The 27,654-nt window shown below is 33.0% G+C and overlaps 1 protein-coding gene across 1 annotated transcript; it reads left to right on the plus strand.

Annotated features, from left to right (window-relative positions):
- The first annotated feature begins 4,724 nt into the window (after positions 1–4,724).
- On the plus strand, positions 4,725–27,161 carry LOC127700925 (flap endonuclease 1-like). The gene is made up of 13 exons (XM_052204654.1): positions 4,725–4,888; positions 14,789–14,891; positions 15,501–15,603; positions 17,109–17,172; positions 17,886–17,995; positions 19,289–19,425; positions 20,153–20,219; positions 20,476–20,607; positions 23,302–23,334; positions 23,712–23,765; positions 25,004–25,068; positions 25,727–25,841; positions 26,467–27,161. The coding sequence occupies exons 1-13, from the start codon at positions 4,807–4,809 to the stop codon at positions 26,527–26,529; spliced, it is 1,128 nt and encodes a 375-aa protein (XP_052060614.1). The 5' UTR covers positions 4,725–4,806; the 3' UTR covers positions 26,530–27,161.
- Positions 27,162–27,654: the final 493 nt, after the last annotated feature.

Genomic DNA, 27,654 nt, shown 5'->3' on the forward strand with positions numbered 1-27,654 from the left:
CGGCTTTCCAATTTTAATACTCTTTACAGCTAAATATTTAAGTGATGTCTTCTGGACTGTATCAATTTAAAGAGCATTATTCCTGTAGTTTCACATTTTGATTAGGTTTACTGTTGTTTTCCATTTAGATTTTATAGGCAAATTGCTTTGAAATCCCCATATGTTTGGAAGACTGTATTTTTGAAGTGTTTCCATTGCACCAAAGAAGAAACTTTTTGGATTGTCAACGTTGATTAATGATTGGCGTTGTAAGAGATCGTGAATAGTTTGGTTTTTGGCCGATAATAGTGAATAGAGCATAGATAATTGACGCTTGTGTAGTTCTCCTTCAATTGGCATTGCTCCTAGTAGTAGATATATTGCTGATGTAGCTGTTCTTTGAGGCAGTGATTGGATATGTCTAAAGGTATTTTTGTGAAACTTTTCTAGTATTTCTATTTGACTTTTAGTAAGTGGTAGTATTTCTAAGCCATATAGAAGCCGTGGGAGAATATATGTCTTGTAGATGTTATATCCTGTGATTGGGTCAACCCCGTTTGTTCCATGGAGGCCTGAGTATTTTGTTCTTCTGGCTAGTTTAATACGGTCATCAATGTTGATTTCATTTTCTCGTTTATTTTTTCTTTGAAGACCTAAATGTGTTGTAGCATTTGTTGGTTCGATAATTTTTCCTTTCCATTTATTGTCAATGTCTTTCGTATTGCACTGTACGATTTTAGTTTTTGTTGAATGGATGTTATATTGATGTTGATCTGCATATCTACCTATAATGTCTAGCATTTCAGATTGTCGGACCTCAATAGGGCCTTAACATCTGCACATGTATGTGCGCCTATGTATATATTACCTAGGTGGAAGCCAATCGAGTTGTTTTTGAGTTCTTCAAGTTGGGTTTGAACGTACAGTTTATAAAGGTGGGTAGAGAGAATGCCTCCTGGTCTTACACATTGTCTGATATTAAAAGTGTCACTAGTGCCCCCCATCCATTTTACTTTTGATTCTAGATCTTTATATAATCCCTTGATTAATTGTAAGAGATCTGGAGGAATATTTTGGTCTAGTAGGTTGTGCCTTAGTATGATATGTTTGACTACATCAAAAGCTGATTGTACGTCTACTGTTGTTATGAATAATGGTATATTCTTTGGAAGTTTTTCACATTTTGCTTCTGTTATGAGTAAACTTGCCATGAGAGGACATAATCCTTCTGTGAAACCAAATTTAGATCTGGACCCGGTTGTAGTTGAACCGTCTTTAGTATGCATGGTTCATACACTTTTCCAATAATGGGAGTAACATTAATTCCTCTGTAGCTCTTTACATCTAGAGGGTTTTTTTCCACTCTTTATAACTGGAGTTAGAATTCCCGTTTTAAAGGCTTTTAGAATGGAGTTGGTCTCCTTGATCTCATTAAATAAAGTTGTTAAAACTGGTGTTAATACTATTTGGCATACTTAAGATGTTCGGCTGTGAGCCCGTATTCGTCTGGTGATTTCCCTATATTTAAGTTTTCAATTGAGTTTTGAATTTCCTTTTCAGTATGTGGGTCAGATGTAACTGGATTTTCTTTGTAAAATTTCTCAATCAGGTTTTGGCGTGTTTTGCAAAGTTCTATATAAGAGTTGTCATATTCAGATTCTTTTGGCATACTTAGATCTTAATAGTATTGAGCAAATACTTTTCTTCGGTTTGAATGAGAGTATTCCTTTTCGCCATCTATTTCTAAACAAGTTGTATAAATCCGATGTCCCGTGTTCAGGGAGTACCACGCTCTTTGCACGCTAAAGATCCTTCTCAACAAGCTCTTTTTTAGTGGTCCATAAAGTGACCGGTTGTTTGGCAAAATTATTTCATACTGGTTTTAGGTTTGATATATTTTTCTGTGGTTTATAATTTAACTAGTTGAAATTTGGTTTTCATGGTCTAACTTTTGTCTAAAATCTGTTAGTATTCCTACTTTGATGAGTTGAGTCTTTTTTCAATTAATGTTTTAAATTGTGTCCTTTTATGTCGTATTGTTACACCACTGTCTCAGGTTAGGGTGAAGGTTGGCGCCAGATAAAACGTTCAAACCCGCTGCATTTGTTTACACCTGTCCTAAGTCAGGAACCTGATGTTCAGTGGTTGTCGTTTGTTGATGTGGTTCATAAGTGTTTCTCGCGTTTTCCGTTTTTTATATAGGTTAATTAGACCGTTGGTTTTCCTGTTTGAATGGTTTTACACTAGTCATTTTGGGGGCCCTTTATAGCTTGCTGTTCGGTGTGAGCCAAGGCTCCGTGTTGAAGGCCGTACTTTGATCTATGAAATGGTTTACTTTTACAAATTGTGACTTAGATGGAGAGTTGTCTCATTGGTACTCATACCACATCTTCTTATATCTATGTAGTATTATTTCTTGATTTTCGGTTTCTATTTATTATCCTATAAAAAAGTATGGTTGTGGGTTTTTCCATGATATCTGCTGATTGAGATTTTTTTCTAGCAATGGCTTGTTCTATTCTTTGTGAGTTTCTTAGAAGTTTCTTGGCTTTTCTCAATTCAGTAGGTGTTGGATGGTTTTGTGGCCGTCCCTGATTTTTCCAATGGGAATAGAGTAATTTACATGATATCGATGTTTTCGAACAGTTGGTGTTGCTTTCCATTTTGGCCCTTGTAACTTAATTGGTTTCGTTGGAACTGCTAATTTTGTTGCTTTGATTAATTCATTTGTAATAGTTTGAAGTTGGTCTGAAGTTGATTCATCATATTGAATTTTAAGGAGTCCTTCTGATAACTTTGAGTTATATGTTTCAGTGTCTATTTCATCCCAGAGTAGTTTCTTCCGATGGTTTTCTATTTGCTCCACTTGGGATTTTTACAATAGTGTTTGTTTCTACTGGCACATGAGCTGAGCTATTTGTAGCTGAACGGTTCCAAATTTTGTATTGTTTGTTTATTGCTAAATTTCTAAGCAGAATGTAGTCGATTTGGGAGGATGATTCTCCAGAATGATGAAAGAAAGTCATTTTTGATTTATAATTTCCTGCATTTTGAAGGCCTAATTTTTGTACAAAGTTTTTCACTAGTTTATCATGTTTGTTCGATCTTGATTGTAATAAGGTTCCAATGAGATCCCCGCAAAAGATTATTTCATAGAGATCCTGATATTTTTGTATTATATCATAGGCTATATATAGACATGCAGAGTACTCATATGACGAGTCTTTGTCGTTTGTTGGTAAGTATGCATTGATTATGCATAGATTGTAGTTTGAGGATAGAGTAATTGCTACAATTCTTTCATTTCCCTCTTTTGATTTCTTTACCTTCCCACTCCAGGAGATTGGCCATAAAATAGAGACCCCTGATTGGCCTTTTGGAAGTTTTGTATATCTGGGTCTTCAGGTTGAGTGGTCTCTTCTTTCAAATTCACCATTTTTTGGTACAATGCTCTATGTTTGACTCAGTTGTACTAATTGTATGGTTTATATTGGTAGTTTGTAATTGCTCATGTTGGTTGGAGTATGTGCTACCATCTTTGTGTTGTTCAGTTGTCTTTGTTAGATTTATATTGGTGCCCTATTGTTCATAGGAAGACTATAGTTTGCCTTATAGAGGTTGACCGCAATGTTGTGGTTGGTTGAATAGTTGATGTAGATTGCCTTTGTTGATAGCTTGCATGGCTAGGCCTAGTTTGTTGTGAAGTCTGTTGTTCATATCTAGGCGGATGGATTGTTGTTGGCACTTGTGGAGCTGCATGATGTCTTGGTACATTTTTACCATGATTTGGCAATGTTAAAAAGTGAGGCATTCCTCCAGGATTTAGATAGTAAGCGGATTGTTTTGTATTGGATAGACATGTTGTGGAGTACCTTTTTGGTGCATGCGTCCTCCATAGAAATTGTTAGGAAAATGTGTAGCGTATCCCATTTGATTTAGATAGGCATATTGTCCATGAAATAGTGGAGGTTGTGCAAAAGGTATGTGGGTTGGTTGATGGTTTGCTATTCTCGATTGTAGAGAGACATGTAGGTTTATAGCAATTCTTAGACTTATATGATTTTCAAGAGAGCGTATACGTTGTTCCATTAGCTCTTGCTGGTGGTTGCAAGATTGTTGTCTAGCGTTGCACGCGTGGTTGTGACAAGTACTACAGTTACTATATTGATGAGTTGCCTTGGTATATTGTTTTGGCAATTGTATGTGCTAGAGTTGCTTCCATATCTTGTGTTTGGAGTTTCTGTATTATTGTTCATAATTGGTGATGTGTTTTGCATAGTTTCAATCACTCTTTTCATTTGTAGATTTTCATTTTCTAAACTCAGAACATTCGTGCTGTCTGTGAGTTTGATATATTTCTTTCCTCTATTTTTTATTGATTTTTCGTTACATTCTTCTTATTTCGAAAGTTTATATTAGATGTTACAGTATTCGCTGGTTTGCTTGTAATACCAGTTGTAGCACTTTATCTATATGGCGTATTCCATAGCAAGTTGAGCATAACAGCTCAGATTTATAGAACGTTGTGTTGTTATATTTTGATAAACTTTTCGGGTGGTCAATAGTTATATTGTATGAATTTCCAGCAATAGTATTTTAGCCACACAATCGAATATATTTCATCATTCAATTTTGTTTTTATTTTTATCTGAAAATTTTACTGCATTCCTATATTGAATGTTAAAGAATCGGAAAACAGTTTTAACATCGATTTTTATTCGTAACTAAGTATAAAGAACTGGTTCCCCTCACACTTTGTTTTTGTTTATTTGGCGGGAAAGCTGCTTAATCATCACTATTTTTACTGGAAATTCAAGTTGCCAAATCATGGGAATTTTAGGATTGACAAAATTGCTTGGTGATCATGCTCCTGGCTGTATGAAAGAACAAGAGATAAAGAATTATTTTGGTACGATTCATTAGAAAACTGTAACTGTTGTTGAGCTACATTTGTAAATTGTAGATTGATGTTTTTTTTATATAATTTTCCCTTATAATCCTAAAGGTTTGTCCCATTTAAAAAAAAGAAAAACAACATAAAAATTAAATATTTTAGTAAGGAGTTTATTTCCCAGGGGTTTGCAAGAACTGTCAATGTATAGAATAGAATAGAATAGAATATCCTATAGAATATCTTTCATTTCCATAAGAGTACCCTCAAGTTGTCGGCTCAAGGGGCAAAGTTCATATACATATATGACAATATATGTATATGTATTACATAAAGTTACAATTACAAATACAATAAAGCAGAACAGCAAAACAGTATCCTAAAGTTAGACATTATAAATATTGCTATTAAACAGTGTCACAGTGTTACATAATAAATGTTTACTCAAGGCAGGTGTTTTTGATAAAAAACCTGTACTCCTGAGCTGCCCAGGAGGCGAAGATTAACACGTGTACACTCTACTAACAACTGATGTACCCTCTTTCCACACTTCTGATCTCAAGCACAGGTATTTAATCGTAGTAAAGCATTAATTATACGAAAACACGGTGTGCCATACACGATCAACCATGGTACTAAAATACTGTATTATTGTACTACCTGTCTTATTCTCACTATTTAATATTCTTGGTGCTAAGACAATATGCAACATAACACCACATACAAGACCACTTGCTTATAACATATTATCACAAATTCCATCTAATCATTATCCCATCATAAGTGTATTTGCACTCCAGAAAAGTAGTTGGGGCAGGCCAAATTCAGTCCAGATATTGCAAGCATTGAAACCAAAGGCTCCGCAACAAGTGCAGTCATACTTATTCATCCTGCTAATTGCAAATTCCTTTGACACAGAAACAAACCCTGGTCCTAGGTGGCCATGTGGAACATGTCAAAAGGCTGTTACATGGAAACATAAAGCACTTTGTTGTGACAGTTGTGATGTTTGGTATCACATTGATTGTCAAGGAATGTCACCTCAACACTATGGCTGTATGAATGCCAGTAACATCAGCTGGGAATGCATACAATGTGGTATGCCCAACTTCTCAACTAGTCTGTTTAACCACTCGACAATTGAAACATCAAATCTATATGACACATTGAATGATAACTCAGTATTGGGGAGCCCAGGTGCTCCAAAAGCCACATCCTCACCGATACCTAAACAATGTAAAAATAAAAAGAAACAGCGTACTACAAATAAAAACAGAAAACCTATTAGAGTTCTTAACATTAATTTCCAGTCCATTCGAAATAAAAAACCAGAACTTCTACAATTGATAGACTCTGCAAAACCAGATATCATCCTTGGTACTGAAACTTGGCTTGACAAAAACTCATCCTCGTTCGAATACTTCCCTACAGATCTTTATAACATCTATAGAACTGATAGACCACCAAGTAAAAACAACCAAAGCTATGGAGGGGTATTACTTGCAGTCACCAAAGAATTTATCAGCACAGAAATCCAAGAACTAAAAACTGACTGTGAAATCATTTGGGCACAAATAAACATATCGGGTGCAAAAAACCTTCTTGTTGGAAGTTATTATAGACCACCTTCAGATGATGGGAACTCCATAAAACAATTAGACTTATCATTAAGTAGAATAAATCAAACTTCAAACAGTAACATATTAGTAGGTGGCGATTTCAATCTAGGCCACATTGACTGGTCTGTCCCTGAGGTAATACCAGGGAAACCAGATCAAGAACAGCATAATTCACTTTTAGAACTACTATATGATCATAATTTACACCAAATAGTTAACATACCAACACGAAAAGAAAGAATCTTAGACTTAGTACTCGTCAATAATCCATCTAACATTAACAAGGTCAGTACACTACCACCAATAGGCCTTAGTGACCACGACATTGTCTATGTAGAATCTGACATCTGGTTACGCAGGGTGAGAGAAAAGCCTAAAAAAAAATATTAAAATATAACAAAGCCAACTGGAGTAACATCAAGTCAGATCTAGAAAAAACATACAATGATCTACAAAACCTAGAGGACAAAACAAATGTAAATGATATGTGGAACATATTTAAAACAAATCTTACACAATCAGTGGAAAACAACATCCCACACAAGTTCTTAACATACAAAAACAGACTACCTTGGATTCATAACAACCTCAGGAAAATGATAAGTAGAAAAAATAAATTATATTATAAAATGAAACAAAACATCAAGTATGCAGACAAGTACAAACATCTGAAAAAACAAGTACAAAAAGAACAGAGGGAAGCATATTGGGGTTATATTGAAAAAATGATATTGGATCTACCCATAAATGAACCGGACCAACCATGTAACAATCAGTCAAAACCTAAAAAACTGTTCTCCTTTATAAAATCACTGCGCACAGATAACACCGGTGTAGCTCCTCTGAAAAAAGAAGGACAGTTAATAGCAGACACAAAGCAAAAGGCAGACATCCTCAACACACAGTTCCAATCAGTGTTTACAACCGAATCAAATAACAGCATTCCAGACAAAGGTCCAAGCTCACACCCCACAATAACACCACTAGAAATATCACTACCAGGTGTCAAGAAACTTCTACTCAACATAAACCCACATAAGGCAACTGGCCCAGATAACATCAGTGGCAGAATATTAAAAGAACTCAAAGATCAAACAGCTCCAATTCTTACACTAATCTTCAAAACATCACTTGAAACTGGCATAACACCAACAGACTGGAAACATGCCAATGTGGCACCAGTATTTAAAAAAGGGGAAAAATACAAGCCAGAAAATTACCGCCCAATATCATTGACATGTATTTCCTGTAAACTTATGGAGCATATCATCACCAAACACATCATCAACCACCTTGAAAAGAACAATATACTGTATGACCTCCAGCATGGCTTCCGTCAGTCACGATCATGTGAAACCCAACTCATTTCATTCATCCAAGAGCTTGCAGCAAATAACAACAACAACACACAAACAGACTTAATTATAATGGACTTTGCCAAAGCATTTGACAAAGTCCCTCATAAAAGACTTCTCTATAAACTGAACTACTATGGTATTCAAAATGAAACACTAAACTGGGTCTCTGCCTTCTTAAATGACAGAACACAAACAGTTGTCCTGGATGGAGAGTCATCTGACCTGGCTCCAGTCACCTCAGGTGTCCCTCAAGGCACAGTTCTGGGCCCAGTATTATTCTTGGTATACATCAACGACCTACCAGAATACTTACAATCCAGTAAGCTCAGACTGTTTGCCGATGACAGTATCATCTACAAAACCATCAAATCTCAAAGTAACTGTGATGAACTCCAGTTAGATTTAGATGCAGCTGCTAGGTGGGAACAAGACTGGTTGATGGCTTTCCATCCAGACAAATGCACAGTCCTCACAGTATCACAAAAGAAAAAACAGTTTAAACATGACTATATCCTTCACAATCACAAACTTGAACTAGTCTCTTCAGCTAAATATCTGGGCATTACACTTCAAGCAAACTTAAAATGGTCAAAACATACAGACAACATCATAGCTAATGGAAACAAATCTTTGGGCTTCTTAAAAAGAAATTTAAAAACATCATGTCAGAACATCAAAACCCAGGCATATCTGGCACTAGTTCGTCCTAAGCTTGAATACTCATGTTCAGTATGGGACCCTCACACAGCTGAACAAACCTCTAAAATTGAGATGGTCCAAAGACGAGCTGCCAGATATGTCTGTAACAGGTACCATAACATCAGTAGTCCTACAGACATGATAAACTCACTAAACTGGCCCACGCTACAAGAAAGAAGACTACGCACAAGATTGATAATGTTCTACAAAATAGTACATCAAATCGTAGCAATCCCATCTGCTATTCTCATACCATCAGACAGTAGAACCCGCAAAAACCATAGTTTCACTTTCAGACACATTATTACTAAAAAAGATACATATAAATTTTCATTTTTTCTGTACACCATAACTCAGTGGAATTTACTACCAGTCCACACAGTCGCTGTAACCACAGTCGACACTTTCAGAGAACAGCTCACACTAGCTGTTCTCCACAAATTCATTTAACTCATTATTAGCCTATGTACATAGTTTTAATCACAATTTAAAATTCTCACGCACTCCAAATTCATTTTCAATTATTTTTGTGTTTTTGTAAATATATATATAGGCCACGCAGCGCAAAACAGTATATAATCTTCAGATATTGAAGGACTACTGAAAACCGAAAGAAGAAGAAGAAGCCAAGTTGTTTCAAAATATTAATAGACACAGTTTAATAACCAAATAAATTTATTAACCATATCTAAGGAGTAAATATTTTTACATTCTTTAAATATCAGATCAAATAACAAATCTCTATCCTCAGAGTATGCAGGACATACTATAACAGTCAGGGGACTTACTTAAATGAGTGATGTTCTAAAACACTGATTCAAGTAACATTATGTCCATAAAGGTTGGAAGTAAGAGTTGTCTTTTTGTCGAGCCTTCGACTTTTGTCGAAAAAGCGAGACATAGCGATCCTACATTCCGTCGGCGGCGTCGTCGTCGTCGGCGGCGTCCACAAATATTCACTCTGTGGTTAAAGTTTTTGAAATTTTAATAACTTTCTTAAACTATCCTGGATTTCTACCAAACTTGGACAGAAGCTTGTTTATGATCATAAGATAATATTCAAAAGTAAATTTTGTAAAAAAAAAATCCATTTTTTCTGTATTTTACTTATAAATGGACTTAGTTTTTCTGCCAAGAAACATTACATTCACTCTGTGGTTAAAGTTTTTGAAATTTTAATCACTTTCTTAAACTATCCTGGATTTCTACCAAACTTGGAAAGAAGCTTGTTTATGATTAAAAGATAGTATCCAGAAGTAAATTTTGTAAAAAAAAAATTCCATTTTTTCCGTATTTTACTTATAAATGGACTTAGTTTTTCTGCCAGTTAACATTACATTCACTCTGTGGTTAAAGTTTTTAAAATTTTAGCAACTTTCTTAAACTATCCTGGATTTGTACCAAACTTGGACAGAAGCTTGTTTATGATTAAAAGCTAGTATCTAGAAGGAAATTTTGTTGAAATTTTGTTCAATTTTTTCCGTATTTTACTTATAAATGGGCTTAGGTTTTCTTCCAGTTAACATTACATACAGTCTGCAGTTTAAGTTTTTAAAACATTTATTAGATTCATAAACTATCCTGGATTTGTACCAAACTTGGACAGAAGCTACTTACAATCAAAAGATGGTATAGAAAGGAATATTTTTATTAATTTTTTTCCTCATTTTTGTTGAGCCTGCGATTAACAGCAAAAGTAGGCGAGACACTGGGTTCCGCGGAACCCTTACGAATTTTTTTAATAATCACCTATTTAAGTAGTACAAATTAATCACTAGACTAAGTGATTTAATTTTATTGTAGCTTTAAATATAGAATACTAATGATCCAGGGACTAATTATGTTGCTATAATTATCAGAACCAACATCTGTGTTGATAGGATGACCGGGTCATGTCAGGTGATGACCTTGTACTAAATCTAGGATAATGACATAAAAATCACTTGTTTAAGTATCATACCTCAATTTCCTTCCAAAAAATCACTTAAGCATCATTATTTTAATAACCCCCACTAATTTCAACACCCCAGAACAGTGAAATTTTGATCGTGAACAGTAGAATTTTATTACATAATCTATAAGATGAAACCTTGATTTTTACAGGAAAAATACTCCCACTGCTGGTAAAAATCTGTTAAGAAAGTATCAGTTCATTATGGAAAGCCATTTTTATAGCATTTTTTCGACTAAAAATAGAATTTGCAGCTAAATGATTGCATCAAAGGCATAAACCTTGCTGCTTAAAAGAAGCAAAAAGTTATTTTTTTTCAATTTTACTAATGAAAAGATATTATCTAAACCTATGTGATTAAAATTTTGGTAAAACTACAAAATCACAATATGTGACAAAACTTCGAATTTGCTACTTAAATAAGTGATTTAAAAATCACTTAATTCAATAAGTCCCCTGACTGTATAAGTTGTATAAATTTGTTCCACCCTATAGAAGTTCCCCTGGAAACTTTGTTATAAACCAGGTCTCACACTAGCAGGCAACTGGGGCGATTAAGTTGCTTTTCCATCTGTCACTTCGCTTTTCTCGACTGTCAAAAGCGATATCTAGTCTCCCTGTGTTCACAGTAGTTGCTTTCAGTTGCTTTAGTCATTGGCAATTTTCAATTTTTACCAAGTCAATTAATCAGCAATTTTTCATTTATAAGTAAAGAAATCCAAAGACTCTTTGTTTTCCCAGTTTGTGGATATTTTATTCTCACAGATGAGGAAAGAGTAATTTTGCCTGCCATCAACGCAGTTCAATCGGAACCACTCAGCGGTTTCAGATTTTCGTGTAGCAAAAAATTGCTGAGTAGTTCTGACTGGTAGCAATTAAGCATTAAGAAAGAAGACGAATCCGGATTGCTATTTCCGGTAATCAGAGTTTGGTCAGACGAAAAAAAATTAATAAAATAAAACCAAAAATTTGTTTCGTATAATGCTATCACGTTGTTGTCGTCGTTGTTGTCTTCTGAAGACTTTGGTTTACGGACAATAACTTTAGTTTAAGTGTATGGATCGCTATGAAATTTAAACAAAAGGTTCAATACCACAAAAGGAAGGTTGGGATTGTTTTTGGGGGTGATGGTCCCAACCGTTCAGGAATTTGGGGCCAAAATGGGGCCCAAAACAAGCATTTTTCTAGTTTCAGAACAATAACTTGTGTATAAGTATATTGATTGCTCTGAAATTGTACCATAAGGTTCAATACTACAAGTAGAAGCTCGGGATTCATTTTGGGGGTAATTGCCCAAATTGTTAAGGAATTAGGGGCCAAAACAAGCAATTTTCTAGTTTCAGATAATAACTTGTGTTTAAGTGTATGGATGTCCCTTAAATTGTACCACATTTTACAAAAAGAAAATTTGTTCAAATATTATTTTTTTTGGAAAAGGGGGTGGGTAAAAAATTGGGGGGAGGTCAATTTTTTTCCCTCCAGATTTAAGAAATCAATTTTCAAAAAAAAAATTGGGGGTCACAATTTATTTCGCTAATTCTTTGTATATAGTCTGAAAACTGATTTACTAAGTATTGTGCAACAGCACAGTGTATTGCACAACAGCAAGAAATCTTCAATTGAATATAAATTCAAATCATATAACCAATTTCAAGTTCTTTAACTACATTTATTCTGTGTCAGAAACTTATAATGTGTCAAATATTTAATTACAATCCATATTCAGACCTGTATCAAGCTTGAATATTGTGTCCATTTTTGCCCTAAATGTTCAGGGTTGGACCTCTGCAGTCGTATCCAGCTGCGCTCGGCGAAGTAGTTTATTTATTTTGGCCTCACTTCTCCCTATGATTCTGAAGTAGTGTGAATAGATAGATAGAAGATGTGGTATGAGCAGGGGCGGATCCAGGATTTTAGGTTGGGGGGCGGGGCGCAAACTTAAATTTTTTTTGAGGTAAAATTATCGAAATATTCTTTATTAAGCTGAGGACAACCCATGCTTTGCAAATTTTATGGGGGGGGAGGAGGGGGGCGCACACCCGCCACGCCCCCGCCTGAATCCACCCCTGTTGAGTGCCAATGAGAGAACTCTCCATCCAAGTAAATATTATAAACATTGCCATAGTATCTGTTCCTATTGGAACAAGTATTCTATACCATTAATTTTATAAGAAACAAATTCTGTAATATTTCTTTGAGTCATCCAGTGGAAATAATATTACAGAATGTTTCTTCTGTTTTGAACTTATATTATGAAGGAACTTTTATTTCATGACACTTAGCATTCCCGTGTATCTACTATCCAGTAACAACACACTTTGGCACCCTGTTCCGAAGACAATTAGATATTTTTGGCATTTGGACATCTCTTGACTAAGACAATTTGGCACCTTGTTTTATTCTTTATTTTTCTGTAATCAGTAAAAGTTAAATAAAAAATAACTATGATTTTTAAAACAAGAAAACAAGAATTTTGATAGTGTTATTTAAATCCTTAAATAAAAAAGCAACACAATATTTGATTATATTTGATCAAACATATTTGAATGTAGTTATGCATTAACCAATATTTTATGTACATGTAAGTTTACAATGAGTTTTGATAATTTCTCATTGAAGATCAAAAGTGTTCAGCTTGTGTTTGCAAATGTTGATCATTTAAAACCTATTATTCTAAAGAAAACATTACACATGTGAATTGATTTGATTGTTTTAACATTACAAGCCATAACTAAATTGTGTGCAAGCCATATTAAAGAAAGATCCAAAACCATTGGCATAGCTTGACCTCTGATATTACTGAGGTAAGGGGTCTGGCAGTGCAGCAAACAGGTCAAAAGGAACTAACATGATCAATTCTGTTAATATCTATATTGCTATTTATAGTTTTATTGATTTGATTTGTCAGTTGAAATAAATAGAGTAAATGTGTGACATGTATTTTATTATTTATTAGTGTATGCATGGTGAAGCCCTTAATCTATTAATTTTTTTTCAATCTTCCATTAACACCTAATTCTCCAAAATTAGGGAAACCCTTGTTTTGACAGTTCTTTAAATGTGCAATAATTTTGTGAATGCATTTTAAATTTTAATTTTGAATAAACATGAAGATTTTATACTTTAGAATACAGTTTAGTCTGCCATAAATTTAAACAATTTTATGTGAGGTCATAATTTCAATGGAAAAAGGTTAAATACATGTAGGTTAAACATGGGATTGTAATTATAAATGTATCAGTTATCAGTTTAACCTTTTCTGTCCCTTTGGAAGACTATACAATTTTCAAGAACAATTTTATTATGCTACATTGTGAATTCACGATACACTGACTCGATGATATGTATCAGCATACGTGAGTATTTTAGTCTAGACGCCATCTAATTATCCATCGAAGTGACCTATGAAGACTGCCGCATTCATATCACCTGATATAAACATAAACATAAACATAGATATACATGTAAATACATGTAGATAGCGAACTCGTGCAATTGGATTTTTCTAGGTCTGTTTGATTTTATATTATAGGTTTAAAAAATATGTCAATAATCGTTTTTACCTGTAGATCGAATCAGTCGACCAAATAGTTTACCCTTGTTTCACTTCCAATGTTGACATTCTTTTCTTTTTAAAAGCTGAACACGCCGTAACCCATCTCAAGCTAAGGGGTTCAATTGAAGTTCGCATCAATACAGATTTAATGAGGTTGAATTATTCACTTGATAATTCATCAGCAATGTTTCTTTGCTTATTTTGACAAAACTGAACCAAACAGGCTGCTAAAAGCGAATTATCATATCACCATTTCACTTTCATAAATGTTTGAACAAAAAGAAATCATATTTTATTTATTTCTATATCTCGTAGCTCATGCCCCTTTAAATATGTCTGCAAAGATTAACATATTAGATATAAAGTGTGCACCAGATTTAAGTTATCTTGTTTTGTAACCTTCTTCATTGTTCTTAGTCTAATTGTTAAAGAGTTGCAATTAACAAGAAGAATCATACAAGCTTACTGTAAAATACTTCCAATATTTATTGGAAAATCAGGGCAAGTAATTTTTTCCCAGACAAGTAAAATTTACAGTTTTACTTGCCCAGGGACAAGTGCTCCCAACAAATATTTCCACACTCCTTATTTTTACCCCCAATAACCCTTGGGAAAGCTGGTTAATCTAACACCATACACATGTTTGTTTTGTAGGAAGAAACTTCTTGTTTTTACCTGCAATAGGCCCTGGGGAAAGTTATTTCATCTTACACTGTATACCTGTTTGTTTTGTAGGTAGAAAAGTTGCTATTGATGCCTCCATGTGTATCTACCAGTTTCTTATAGCTGTCCGACAAGATGGCAGCCAGTTGATGAATGAAGATGGCGAAACAACAAGGTCAGTCACTATATTAAAATATTGTTCCTTCAAAGGGGTATTAGATGCCAATTTCATGCCCACGGAAATGATTCAAAAACTCAAATTGGATTTAATATATACTTAAATGCAAGTCAGAGCTGCATGGACAGAAGTTCCTTAGAAAACAATACACGATGTCTTGAATGTTATAAAGTATCAACATTTTGGGTGTATTACTGACTGGAAGCCATTTAATGAACCATTGACATGACCTAGGATAACTGTCAATGGGCATGTGACCCCCTTATAAACAGGTTAATATAATACAAGTAGGCAGGTAAGCACCTGCAACAGTATTATGAAGATTTTCTTAGTTCTGTGTGATCTCATTTCATAAATTAAAAGATATAATGTAAATCTCTTAATTAGAACCTATAAAAGACTGGTTAATGATTGCAGAAGGGGTAATAACGGAATAATGCAAAATGTGAAACATGACGTTCAATTTAATTTTTTTTTTCAGGATGATAAATTTTTGCGAGTAAAATTCAAAATTTGCCTTAATTTGAAAAAGGTAAAAACATTCTGGCTACAATTTCTCAGATATAGCTAAAAAATGTAAGGAAATGTTTTTTTTTTCAATTGCAGTCATCTGATGGGAATGTTCTATAGGTCAATCAGAATGTTAGAACATGGCATAAAACCTGTCTATGTATTTGATGGCAAACCACCAGACATGAAGTCAGGGGAGGTAAGTTTGTATAATATCTGTCTGAATTTGATGGCAAACAACCAGACATGAAATCAGGGGAGGTAAGTCTGTATAATATCTATGTATTTAATGGCAAACTAGACATGGAATCAGGGGAGGTAAGTTTGTATAAGATCTATGTATTTGATGGCAAACTACTAGACATGGAATCAGGGGAGATAAGTGTATAATATCTGTCTGAATTTGATGGCAAACAAGCAGACATGAAGTCAAGGGAGGTAAGTATGCATAATAACTGTATTAATTTGATGGCAAACCAACAGACATAGTTAGGGGAGGTAAGTCTGTATAATACCTGTCTATATATCTGATGGCAAACAACCAGACATAAAATCAGGGGAGATAAGTCTGTATAATATCTGTATTTGATGGCAAACTACTAGACATGGAATCAGGGGAGATAAGTGTATAATATCTGTCTGAATTTGATGGCAAACAACCAGACATGAAGTCAAGGGAGGTAAGTATGTATAATAACTGTATTAATTTGTTGGCAAACCACTAAACATGAAGTCTGTCTTCAATTTTTTCCATCAAAATGATCAAATGGAGAAAAAAAAGTGTCCCATTTTATACAGAAATTAGGAAAGTGATATTTGATTATATCAAGCAATTTATTTTTAGGTCCAATGGTTCAAATCATATTTTAATAAGGAAGGGTACATGATCATGACCATTTGAATTCTCTGGTGAAAGGTGGTCCTTAAGAAAGTCAACAATCCTGTATAAAGAATGAGTGTTAAGAATGGGAGGTCCTTGACTATTGTATTTCAAAATGAAAATTCCCATTTCAGGTATCATGTAAAAGCTTTTGGTCAAGGTAGTTTATCATGAAGCTGGGGTCACATCAATATGAAACTTAGTATGATCACATGTTTTTAGGACGCATGAAATTTTTTAAAGTGTTATTTTCATTCCTTAGTATGTGAATCTTTTAAAATATATACCAATTAAGGATTTTGACCCAGATTTTGCAGTTCACTGAACATGGAAATGTAATAGTGTGAGCGGGGCATGGTGTCTTATGGACACATATTATTGTTCACTAGTTGTTCACTAATTAGTAAAGAAATTTAAAGACAGAATTTATTTCTTACGAAACAAATTTTTGCAAACATAAGCATTTGGATACATACCAAATTTTACAATGAAGTCTTTGATATATATGGGAATAGAAATATATAAGAGGCCAGGATAATCTCATGCTTAAAGGAGAACACTGGTTTTTATGTGAATTGTCAAAAGTAAAGTAAATAGATTTTAAAATTCAAAATTCAATACACTATTTGCTTTGTAGATAGAAGCCCTGTGATTAGCTGTTGTTATTTACATCCTTGTTCTTTTGTGTTTGATGGATAGTTGTCTAATTTACAATATACATGTATCTTCCTTTCTGTATACATTGTTTTCTGCAAAGTACTAATCTTAAATTACACTACTGAAGCTTATACCTTATTACAATATATATGAATGTTGTATTACAGTTAGAAAAGAGGAAAGAAAGAAGGGAGGAGGCACAGAAAGCTTTAGAGAAAGCTGAGGAAGCAGGTATATAGTGTAATCTTTATATAAAACAAAGTAACATAATCACAAAAACTGCACTGAGTTTCATAGAATGTTAAAAGTAAGAAAAGCAATATAATAAGTATCAGTAATGTAACAAGCAGCTTTTTCTTTTAAGATTATTGTTGTATTTCCTTATTAAAACACATTTGTCTGCTAAATTTAGAATTTTTACACAATAAAGAATTGAATTATAGACATGATAGACTGCCTTCCAATTTTGCTACTTTTCACTTTTTTGATTTTGACAGTTCATGACTTTACAGAACTCTTCTCTGACAGGAAACAATTGATGTTTTTCCCACATTGTACAATACAATTCAAATTTACTTATGCACAAATGTTTAGGGTTAGTAATTTCTGTTTTGATTTTGACAGTTGTAAAAGCAAAAGGGTCTTGAAAAATTGGTTTTCACCCCACATTATTTAATGTTATTTCTGTCTGAATGTCACATTGTTTTAGTTAGTACTAGTGACAATAATGTCCATTTGATTGGAGATTTGTTTTTATGTTTGCCGTTTTATAGTTGTTGAACTTTGTAGAAATAGTGAAAAAATATCATTTTGCTTTCATCAGTTCCATTTGACTACATTTATTTTGTTGGTATATGCATTTTGTAAGCATTAACTTAATTATATTTGTTAAAAAAAAGACAGACATCAATTACTCAATTAACAAAGGTTAATACAATTTACAGGAGATGAAGAAAACATAGAAAAATTCAATCGTCGTCTTGTGAAAGTTTCAAAGCAGCATAATGAAGAGTGTAAAGAACTATTGAAATTGATGGGAGTCCCATATATAGAGGTAACAAATAGTATACAAAGTACATACTATATATAGAGGTAACAAATAGTAAACAGTCAATGCAGTGTTCTGCCCAGGATTTTTTGATAGCGCTCTGGTAAGCGCGCGATATTAAGATTGATTCACCTTTCACGTTTGCGACTTGATGTTACATTTATTTCTAACTGCCATGTTAATTCTATTATATATAATAGACAAAGACCTGCATTTTTTATACATATATATGCATTAACAGAAATAAAAATAAGGTAAATTTTATTATTTAGCTTTAAAAATCAAAATGCCTAGATAATTCAAATAATTTGATTTCATTACCACCCCTCCCCACCTTTTTTTTTAAGAGTAAGTATGTACAATGTAGCATAGTATATATATATCTTTTCTCTCACTTTTAGTTGTTTGACTGATAAACTAGTTATGTATTTCATTTACAACTTCATAATTGATACATTTAAAGAAAGTTTTGAATGAAAAAATTGGACTTTTCTCATTAACTTTTATTTACATCTTTCAAATTACAATTTTGCAACTAAATTCAGTATATTATTTAATATCGAAGAAAGAAATGGAATTACCCTTTCCATAGGTACTTAAATGTTATTAAGGACATGTTTAAAAAAGGCTAACATATTCCAAGATGCATCTGAAAGAAACTTCATTTTATTTTTTTTTTATTTAAGGTCATTTTTTTTTATTTATTATTTATCAATAAAAAATTAAATTTGCCAATTGAAACATTACTACAATGTACCTATCACCTTTAAAGGTTATGTTCGATAAATTTATAAATATTTGAATTATTGCCACCAGAATTATTTGACAAGATTTGACAATACTGGTTTTAGTACTTATTCCCCCAAAATTGTCTTTTTTTAAACTTCCTGTTTCTATTTACACTTTGACTAAATGGCTGTTTATATGATTTATCAAATGCCATTTCTTATCCAAGCAGTCCTCTGTTCATATTTCATATATTTCATCTTTACAGCAAGCTATAAAGGGTCCCAAAAATGACTAGTGTAAAACCATTCAAACAGGAAAACAAACGATCTAATCTATATAAAAAACGAGAAACGAGAAACACTTATGAACCACATCAACAAACGACAACCATTGAACATCAGGTTCCTGACTTAGGACAGGACTCAAAAACCAAGGAAACATAAATAAAGTATGAACAAAGTTTGTTTAAGATAATAATTGTTCTGATATGACTTCCACGTTTATGGGATAATCTTAACTGTAGGCTCCAGTCACATGACTTCCACGTTAATGGGATAATCTTTACTGTAGGCTCCAGGTGAAGCTGAGGCACAGTGTGCTGTTTTAGTTAAAGCTGGTAAAGTATACGCTACTGGTACTGAGGATATGGATGCTCTTACGTTTGGAACCAGTGTACAGTTGAGAAATCTAACAGTTGCTGAAGCAAGGTAGTGACTTTTAAACACACTTCATAAATTGTTTTTGTCATACATATCAGAGTTTTGTCCTTGTCTGACAATATTAAGTCAATCTTTGACCATAACACAATTATAACATTGAAAATCTCAAAGATAGTTGGGTTTCACAATTGTCTACATTTATCAGACATGACACCATTTATGACTCCAAATTGTTTTGTGTTACGTAAGGATGAGACAAACATGAAAAATGTGTAATAGAATTGAATGGAGAAAATGTGCGTTAGCACCAGGCTCTGAAATCAAATAAGCATCAAATAGGAGGAGTATTCTAGACGAGAAAATAATTACTTTGCTGGCTGTTTGTGTATATTTTGCAGGTGTGCAAGTGGTCTGGGTTTTGATTTTTTATTAATATTTGCTCTTTTGGGAGATAGTTGAACTTTGTCATTTTTGGAGTATATACTTGCATAAGAGGTGCATAGCGTTTCCGGATAACTCCTCCTACAGTGAACCATAGACCTATGTGCTCCCATGCTCAACTTTGTGTATTTTAAAATAACACTTTGCATCTGCAGGGGCATCATTTGTGACTCCCAAACACAATAATATCTCAAAGAAAGTCCTACATTGACAGTTACTTCAGAGTGGAGTGCGGGGGCATCACTTTGTCTAGTTTTTAATTGCTTCCAATATTTCCATTTGTTTCATGAGGACATTTATCTACATGTAGTTACATGTTATTTCTATATTTCAGAAAATTACCAATAAAAGAATTTCATTACCAGAAAGTTTTGGACGAATTAGGAATGAACAAAGATGAGGTATTCATATTATTCAATAGATTCCATTTTATAAAAAAAACCATGACCATAAAAGTTTTATGGTATTACTTGTAATATGTGAGCATTCAGATATGTCAGATAACTGCTAGAGCAAAGTGGTCTCTTAGTTTGGTGGTTAAAATTTTCATTCTATAGAGCATTGAATATTACATTTATACTTTCTGGTAGCTACTGATAATTTTTCATGTCTTCTTAATATTTGAGTTGCTTTATTGCTTGATATATTGAATTGCAGTTTATTGATCTATGTATACTACTTGGGTGTGACTACTGTGAATCCATCAGAGGAATTGGACCAAAGAGGGCTTATGATTTAGTGAAACAGCACCATTGTATTGAAGAAATTCTCAAACATCTAGACAGCAAGGTAACATGGTCAAAATAAGAACTAAGTTCGTTTGTCATAGACTTAACCCAACCTCATCTCATAAAAAACAAATTATAAATTATGGTAAAGTTTCAGCTTAAGTACAAAAATTGTTACTCAGAAGATCAGATATTATATCTTTTCTATAAGAATCTGTAAAATCCTGAATGTCAAGGTCAATCATGTGTAAGATAAAGACAATTTGGTATGTCAAATAGTTATATTAAAAAAGAAAAAAAAATCTTTGTGGGGTGACGGTTCATCTCTTGGAAAATTAAAGTTGCTTGATAAAATTTGATAAATATAAACAGTTTAGTATTATCTTTGTCTTAAAAAAAAAACTTGAGGGGCACATAGTTACTGCTTTATATGTTTGTCAAGTTTGATTGTCATTGTTGCCACAGGTTATTTTTCAGAGTTGTGCCACTTGACTGATCTCAAAATTGGGTAAAAAAGTTTCATGATAATAGCATGAAGTTTGGTATATGTAAGGAACTAATTATTTTGTGATATTAATAACTGTTGTGAAATGAGTTGCAGTGATATTTTTTGTATATGTGGTTAGAGTAATGCCTCTTGAATTGTCTCAAAATAGTAAAATGATTTTATGTAGTTTGCAGATGATTACTGGTATGAAATAGGCTGTCATTTTATTATACCCCTACCACCGCTTTAAAAAAGTGGGGGTATAATAATAATAATATTATTACATTGGTAGCAATGAATTATATTGATTTCCCAGTCAAATAAAAACCGATAATTTCACATGTGAAATAAACGTGGTTATTTCACTCTCTGACGTCATACAACAATAGGCGTTGTCAGGACGTCGATAACGTCGGATCAAAACAAATTATGAATGCGTAGAAAAAAGATATAGTTCCTTACATTTTCTACATTAATTTCATTAAAAAAAGCCATTTGCCAATGTAATAAAAAGAATAACTAATCAAAGAATTCAAATATCGAAAAATATTCAACTCGTGACCGAACAACATTGATAATTAACTCATGCGCTACGCGCATTCGTGAATTAATGTGTTGTTCGGTCACTCGTTGATTATTTTTCTCTATTTGAATTCTTCGATTAGTTATTCTATAAATAATAATAATAAATTCTTTATTTAAAGAGGGTAAACTCAGTTAGTTACAGTGAGCTAATCTTCCCTGAGGCCCTCACATACAAATTACAATACAATCAAAAACAGATATTTACACATAGTTAATTTACAGTCAATTAGTTCAATGTAATATTACTAACATGATAAGATATAAGGCTGTTCAAGATGTACATGTAGTCAAAAAATCAAATACAAATAAAAATAAAAGAATATACAAATACATTGTAGAAAACATAATCTTATCAGGACTGTGTTAAGTACTTCTTGATACTTTGTTTAAAAGTATAAGTGTTTTGAGCTTTACGCATTTTGTGTGGTAGTCCATTCCATAACACTGATCCAGAATAAACAAAAGATTTCTTAAATAGCTCAGCTTTTGGCTTAGGAACTATCAGATTACCTTGAGTGACGCCTCTCAGGGAGTAAGGATTATTATCTGATTTCAGTTTAAACTTTTGAACTAGGTACATTGGTGCTTCCATACGCATACATTTATATAGAAGTAAATATTTGTGGTATTTTATTCTATTGTCAACTGTCATCCACCCAAGTTCTTTAAATAAGGGGGCTGAGGGGGATAAAGGATCTGCATCTAGAATTAATCTTGCTGCCCTTTTTTGGAGTTTTAAAATTCTTGCTATCCCTTCATTTTTACATTCACCCCAAATAATACAGCAGTAGTCAATCAGGGGCAGAATATACCCATTGTAATATGTTTTCCTTGCATTTATATCTAAAAATTTCTTTATTTTAGAAAGAAGGTATATTCTGGATGATATATTAGCACAAACTTGGTCAATTTGATTTCTCCAGTTAAATGTGCTGTCAATTTTAACACCTAATAATTTTTCACATGAAGAATTTTGTAATACTTTTGAATCTATTATTAAGTTTGGTTGATAAGTCTGAATTGATAGTTTCTGCTTTGTTCCAGTAACCAAACATTTTGTTTTATTTGCATTAATGAACATGTTATTCGTTTTGCACCACTCTTCAACCCTGTATAAATCTTCTTGAACATCATCATGTATATTTTCTATGTTTTTCCCTGATTTATGAAGAGTGGTGTCATCAGCATATAGGTCTGTTTCACAATTTTCAATGCATAAGTGAAGGTCGTTTATAAATAGCACAAACAATAGAGGACCAAGTATAGAACCTTGGGGGACACCAAATTTTACATGTTGTTGTTCAGAGTAAACATTACAAATGTTTACCTGCTGTTTTCTGTTATTCAGGTATGACTTGAAAAAATAAATACTGTTTTACCTCTGTCTGTCCGTTCGTCAGTCCGTCCGTCCGTCTGTCGTCCCATGAATATCTTTCTCAGGAACTACACTACAAGGAGTTCTGAAATTTGATTTCAGGGTTTATATAAGTCAGCTATCCTGTGTGATGCGTTTTCAGATTCATCACTCAACAACTTCCTGTTTACCGTCAAGTATTTAGGCGGGGTATCATCAGTGCTCACAGTTTCACTAGTTATCACTTTTTTGTGAGCATCTGTTAGTTGTTCAAACATTTAACTTATCCTTTAAGCATTTGACTACCTTTCAATAATTTTACTCTACAGAAATACACAGTACCAGAAGATTGGATGTTTAAGGTATGTTATAGCCTGAAATCACCTTTGATTTTATAATTTTACAATTAAAATCTAATAAAGGGATTATTATTTGCCATCTGTGACTTATAAAACATACTCATTTCAGAATATCACATATTGCATATGTGTAGATTCATTTTATAATTTTTATGAATGCAAGTTTTTGTGGTGTAAAAATTAGTTATACCTGATTTTGTTGTTCAGAGATTTTCCACTTTAAACCTTTATTTGCATTTCATAAAATATTAAAATTTCTTTTTGTATGTCCATTAGAAATTAACAGATTAATGATGACCGGGTAGGTCAAATAATTGTCAATGCACACAATGAAGTACTCCTCCATTGGTTTATAATAAAACAAATTTTTAACTTTGCAGGAGGCAAGACGTTTGTTTCAGGAACCTGAAGTTGCAGACCCAGAGACATTAGATGTAAGTAACGTATAAGTCTTTAACACTTTTTGTGTTCATGATCTTGCATGGCATGTAGTGAATTATATGTGGGCTATGTAATGATCACTGCTGTTACAATAGCTACACTTGTGAAAGGAAAATATCAGTCCTCCTTTTTTAATGTGTATTGACTAAGATGGGTGGTATTTAAACAATATGAAATCTAACATCATTGTGTAAGGATATAATTAAAAGCAAGAAAACCAGTAACCTTTGTTTAAATGACCTGGAACGTGGAAGCACCAATTATTTGAGGAATACTAAAATCTGTAAATAGTAATGAATTGAATGAAATCACTGGCCTATCTTTACTTGAACAGAAAACAGAATGATTTGAAATAAACAGTGGATGCTTATTATTAGGGACTAGCCTAGTGGTGGGTCGCCCTATAGTGATCGTCTGTCCATCTGTCCGTCCCTCTGTCTTTAACAAATTGTGTCGGCTCTATATCTAGAGAACCGTTATAATTTAATACTTTATACTTCACATATATATTAACCAACACCAGAGGATGTGTCATAATGTTTGTACAACTTCCTAGGTCAAATGTCAAGGTCAAAAACTTTGGTTTCAGTTGACAACTGTTATTTACAGCGAGGCCCACAGAGATGGCTCCCATCTCAAAGTCTAGTTTTGTTGGAAAACAATTTTTGATGAGTTAATGGTATATTGATCAGGATTTGACATTAATGACTGTATGATTGCCCAGGACAAGTAAAATTCATCATTGGCCAGTAAAAGCTGTAGTGGACTTTACTGATTTGCAAGTAAAAAAAAATTCTTTACAAACCCCATTCAAAAAGCAATATAGATCATTAGTTTGCTTTAATTTTTCCCTATAGCTAACCCAGACTTTTCCCTCACGAAAATCCATGGACTTCTTATGATTCAGCTATTGGCACAATAAGTTAATAAATTCCCAGGATTTTTGGTGGACTTTCTCCTGATGCAGCTAATAGGTGGATTTTATCCTAATAGCATATGAATGTCTCCAATAATTTTAAAGCCAATTTTATATTCTCAGCGTGTGAATTTTGATGTTTTTATGATAACAAGTGATTGAAGCAGATATCTGCAAAAGATATATTTGGAAAAGAATTTTGGATGAGTTAATGGTTGAAGATAAATATTGATGTCTTACACATTATGGAAATCAGCAGTCTGGCCAGCTTTATATATTATTTATATGATTTCAGTATAAAATTTCTATTGACAGTTAAAATGGACAGATCCAGACGAGGAAGCATTGGTAGATTATATGGTGAACAAGAAAAATTTCAGGTAAATAGTATGAACATATAGAAAAAGGATATGGAGTAGATTTATTAATATTGTATTGATATGACTGAAAAATTACTATGTAATCTTTTTGCTGAAATAATACTTATTATACCCTTGTATGACTATCAGATTAAAAAGATTACAAAGGTAATGGCACTGTATGGTTTCTGAAAGTTTTAGTTGGTCCTTAAGGGCTATTCCATTAAAATGTATGTGGGAGGGCAGGAAGGGAGTTTAATTATTGAATATGTGTCATGGGTCTTTTTTCATTATGGGTCTATTACCATTATGCAAAGTTATCTAAAAAATGGTTCTTGGTTGTAGGGATATTTTGAAAGTCCCTTCCTACCCTCCCACATACAATTTAATGGAATAGGCCTAAATTAGTCCAGGAATAATCACGAGAACAAGTTTTGTAAATTATAATTTCATCATCAATTGATAATATAGGGAGTTGTGGTGTAATTGTACTTCATATAACAAAATGCTTTTTGGAATCTGGATAAAAATAAAATGCAAATTTGGGTTAAAAATAAACTGCCACATATAGTGGGAAAATATTGAAATACATTAAAATGTGTGGTTAATCATTTCTCATATACTTTTAAGAAGAGTATACGTATGATTTATTACTTTTTAAAATAAATATATATTGCAGTGAAGACAGGATAAGGAATGGTATTAAAAAGTTACAGAAAGCCAAACAAGGATCAACACAGGGCAGACTTGATTCCTTTTTCTCTGTTGTGTCTACAACAAGTACCAAGAGAAAGGTATGTTAAATCAAAACAGGGACCCAGTCAAGTAGTAATGGACTTTTGTGTATATACGAAAATAAAATAGGGAGATGTGGTATGCTTGCCAATAAGTCCACCAATTACCTTGTATCAAGAGTATGCATTCTTTAATTAGAAGATCCTCATCATACTGATTTATGTTATAATCCACCATACATTGTAAAGAGCTATTTTTAGATTCAATTTTCTTCCAAATCCTTGTAAATGTTATTGTGATCTTTTCATTTCAGAAATTTGCAGTTAAAGAATACAAGAATTGGCTGTCAAAGTCATATACAAATTAAGGTCAAAATTTTAGTTCATAAATACTGTGTTCCAAATTAAGAATTTCAAAAACCAAAAATACTGTAAGCCAACTAATTTCGATAGTGATTTATTTTCGCGAGTAGATAAATAACTTGAAAATAATTCATAGCGAATATATAACACTTGTGTCTTCTCTGCAAAATCGGCTGAAAAAGACTAAACACGAAATAAAGTATCCACGAAAATAAGTTGGTTTATTTACTTCCAACACAGGTAAGATCTAAGGACTTGATGATTGGAAATAAATAAATCAATGCTATCCAGAATTTATATTCTTAGTTATATTATATTATAGCAAGAAGAACAAAAAGGATCAGCAAAGAAGAAAGCTAAAGGAACATTCAAAAGAGGAAAATGAATAATGTTTATTTTGTCATGTAATGGACTAAAAGATTTTGATGCATTTTTATTGTGGACAGAACTCAAACCACTTGTGAAAGATTTACTTCAAAGATTTTTTGTAAACATAATACTAATGAAATGTTAGTAAAATGGAATCATGTACTCTTGTTGACTAAAAAGTTAAACGATTGTCAGTGAATAATTTAAAAATAATGTTCAACATTATAATGAATTTGGAATTATACAGAAAATGTCAAAGTTATGGACCGTGTCATAGGTTTTTCAAAATGTGAAGAATTAAAAATGAATTTGTTATGGACTGTGTCATAGTTTTTCAAAATGTGAAGAATTATGAGGAAACTGAGAATGCTAAATTGTTTTTAGGTTTTCAATGCCCTTTTAGATGTCCATCTGTGACCTAGTAGCTTGGAACTTTCTGTTGATCTCGAAATACCCTGTTTTAAAATTTGAAAACACATGTTTTTAAGAAATTAGTACAAGTAAAATGTTGTCCATTATGCAGGGAATAAGGTATATGCAGTTATATTTGTGTCCCTTGAAAAATGATGATTTTTCTGTTATGCCATTGTTGTGTACATCTTTATAAAGTTTACATGTATGGTAATAAATCGTTAAGAAAACTATCAATTCATGTTTTGATTGTTTATATTAGTGCACGTAAAGTATGTTTGTACTACATGTATGGTCAGGATAGTCAAAACATCCTAATACAAATTAACTAGTTGATAGGTGAAAGAAATGATATAAAGAGAGGAGAAAGATACCAAAGGATAATCAAAATCATAGGTAGAAAACAAACTGACAGAGCCATGTCAAAAAACAAGAAGTGAGGAAAAGAAAAACAGTACACAAAACACAACAAAGTAAACTAAAGACTGAGCAACACAAACCCCACAAAAAAAACCAGGGGTGATCTCATGTGCTCCGGAAGGGTAAGCAGATCCTGCTCCACATGTGGCACCCGTCTTGTTGCTCATTCATGTAAGTACAAACCCCGTGATAAGTCGAATTCGGTAGGTCACATACGAGGAAAAGAGGTCAGGATTGTGGTTAAGACATTAGGAACATATCCATCATCTGTTAAACAGATATTCCATGGTGTCCATAAAATTTTCCAAGG

Source organism: Mytilus californianus, unplaced genomic scaffold, assembly GCF_021869535.1.
Source record: "Mytilus californianus isolate M0D057914Y unplaced genomic scaffold, xbMytCali1.0.p SCAF_5, whole genome shotgun sequence".
Classification (NCBI taxonomy): Eukaryota; Metazoa; Mollusca; class Bivalvia; order Mytilida; family Mytilidae; genus Mytilus; species Mytilus californianus.

Excerpts from the sequence above, each read along its gene's own strand:
- LOC127700925 (XM_052204654.1), top strand. The coding sequence starts at position 4,807 with ATGGGAATTTTAGGATTGACAAAATTGCTTGGTGATCATGCTCCTGGC. Across the intron at positions 19,426-20,152 it reads CTAACAGTTGCTGAAGCAAG|AAAATTACCAATAAAAGAAT; the intron begins GTAGTGACTTTT and ends TCTATATTTCAG. Across the intron at positions 23,766-25,003 it reads CAGACCCAGAGACATTAGAT|TTAAAATGGACAGATCCAGA; the intron begins GTAAGTAACGTA and ends TTCTATTGACAG.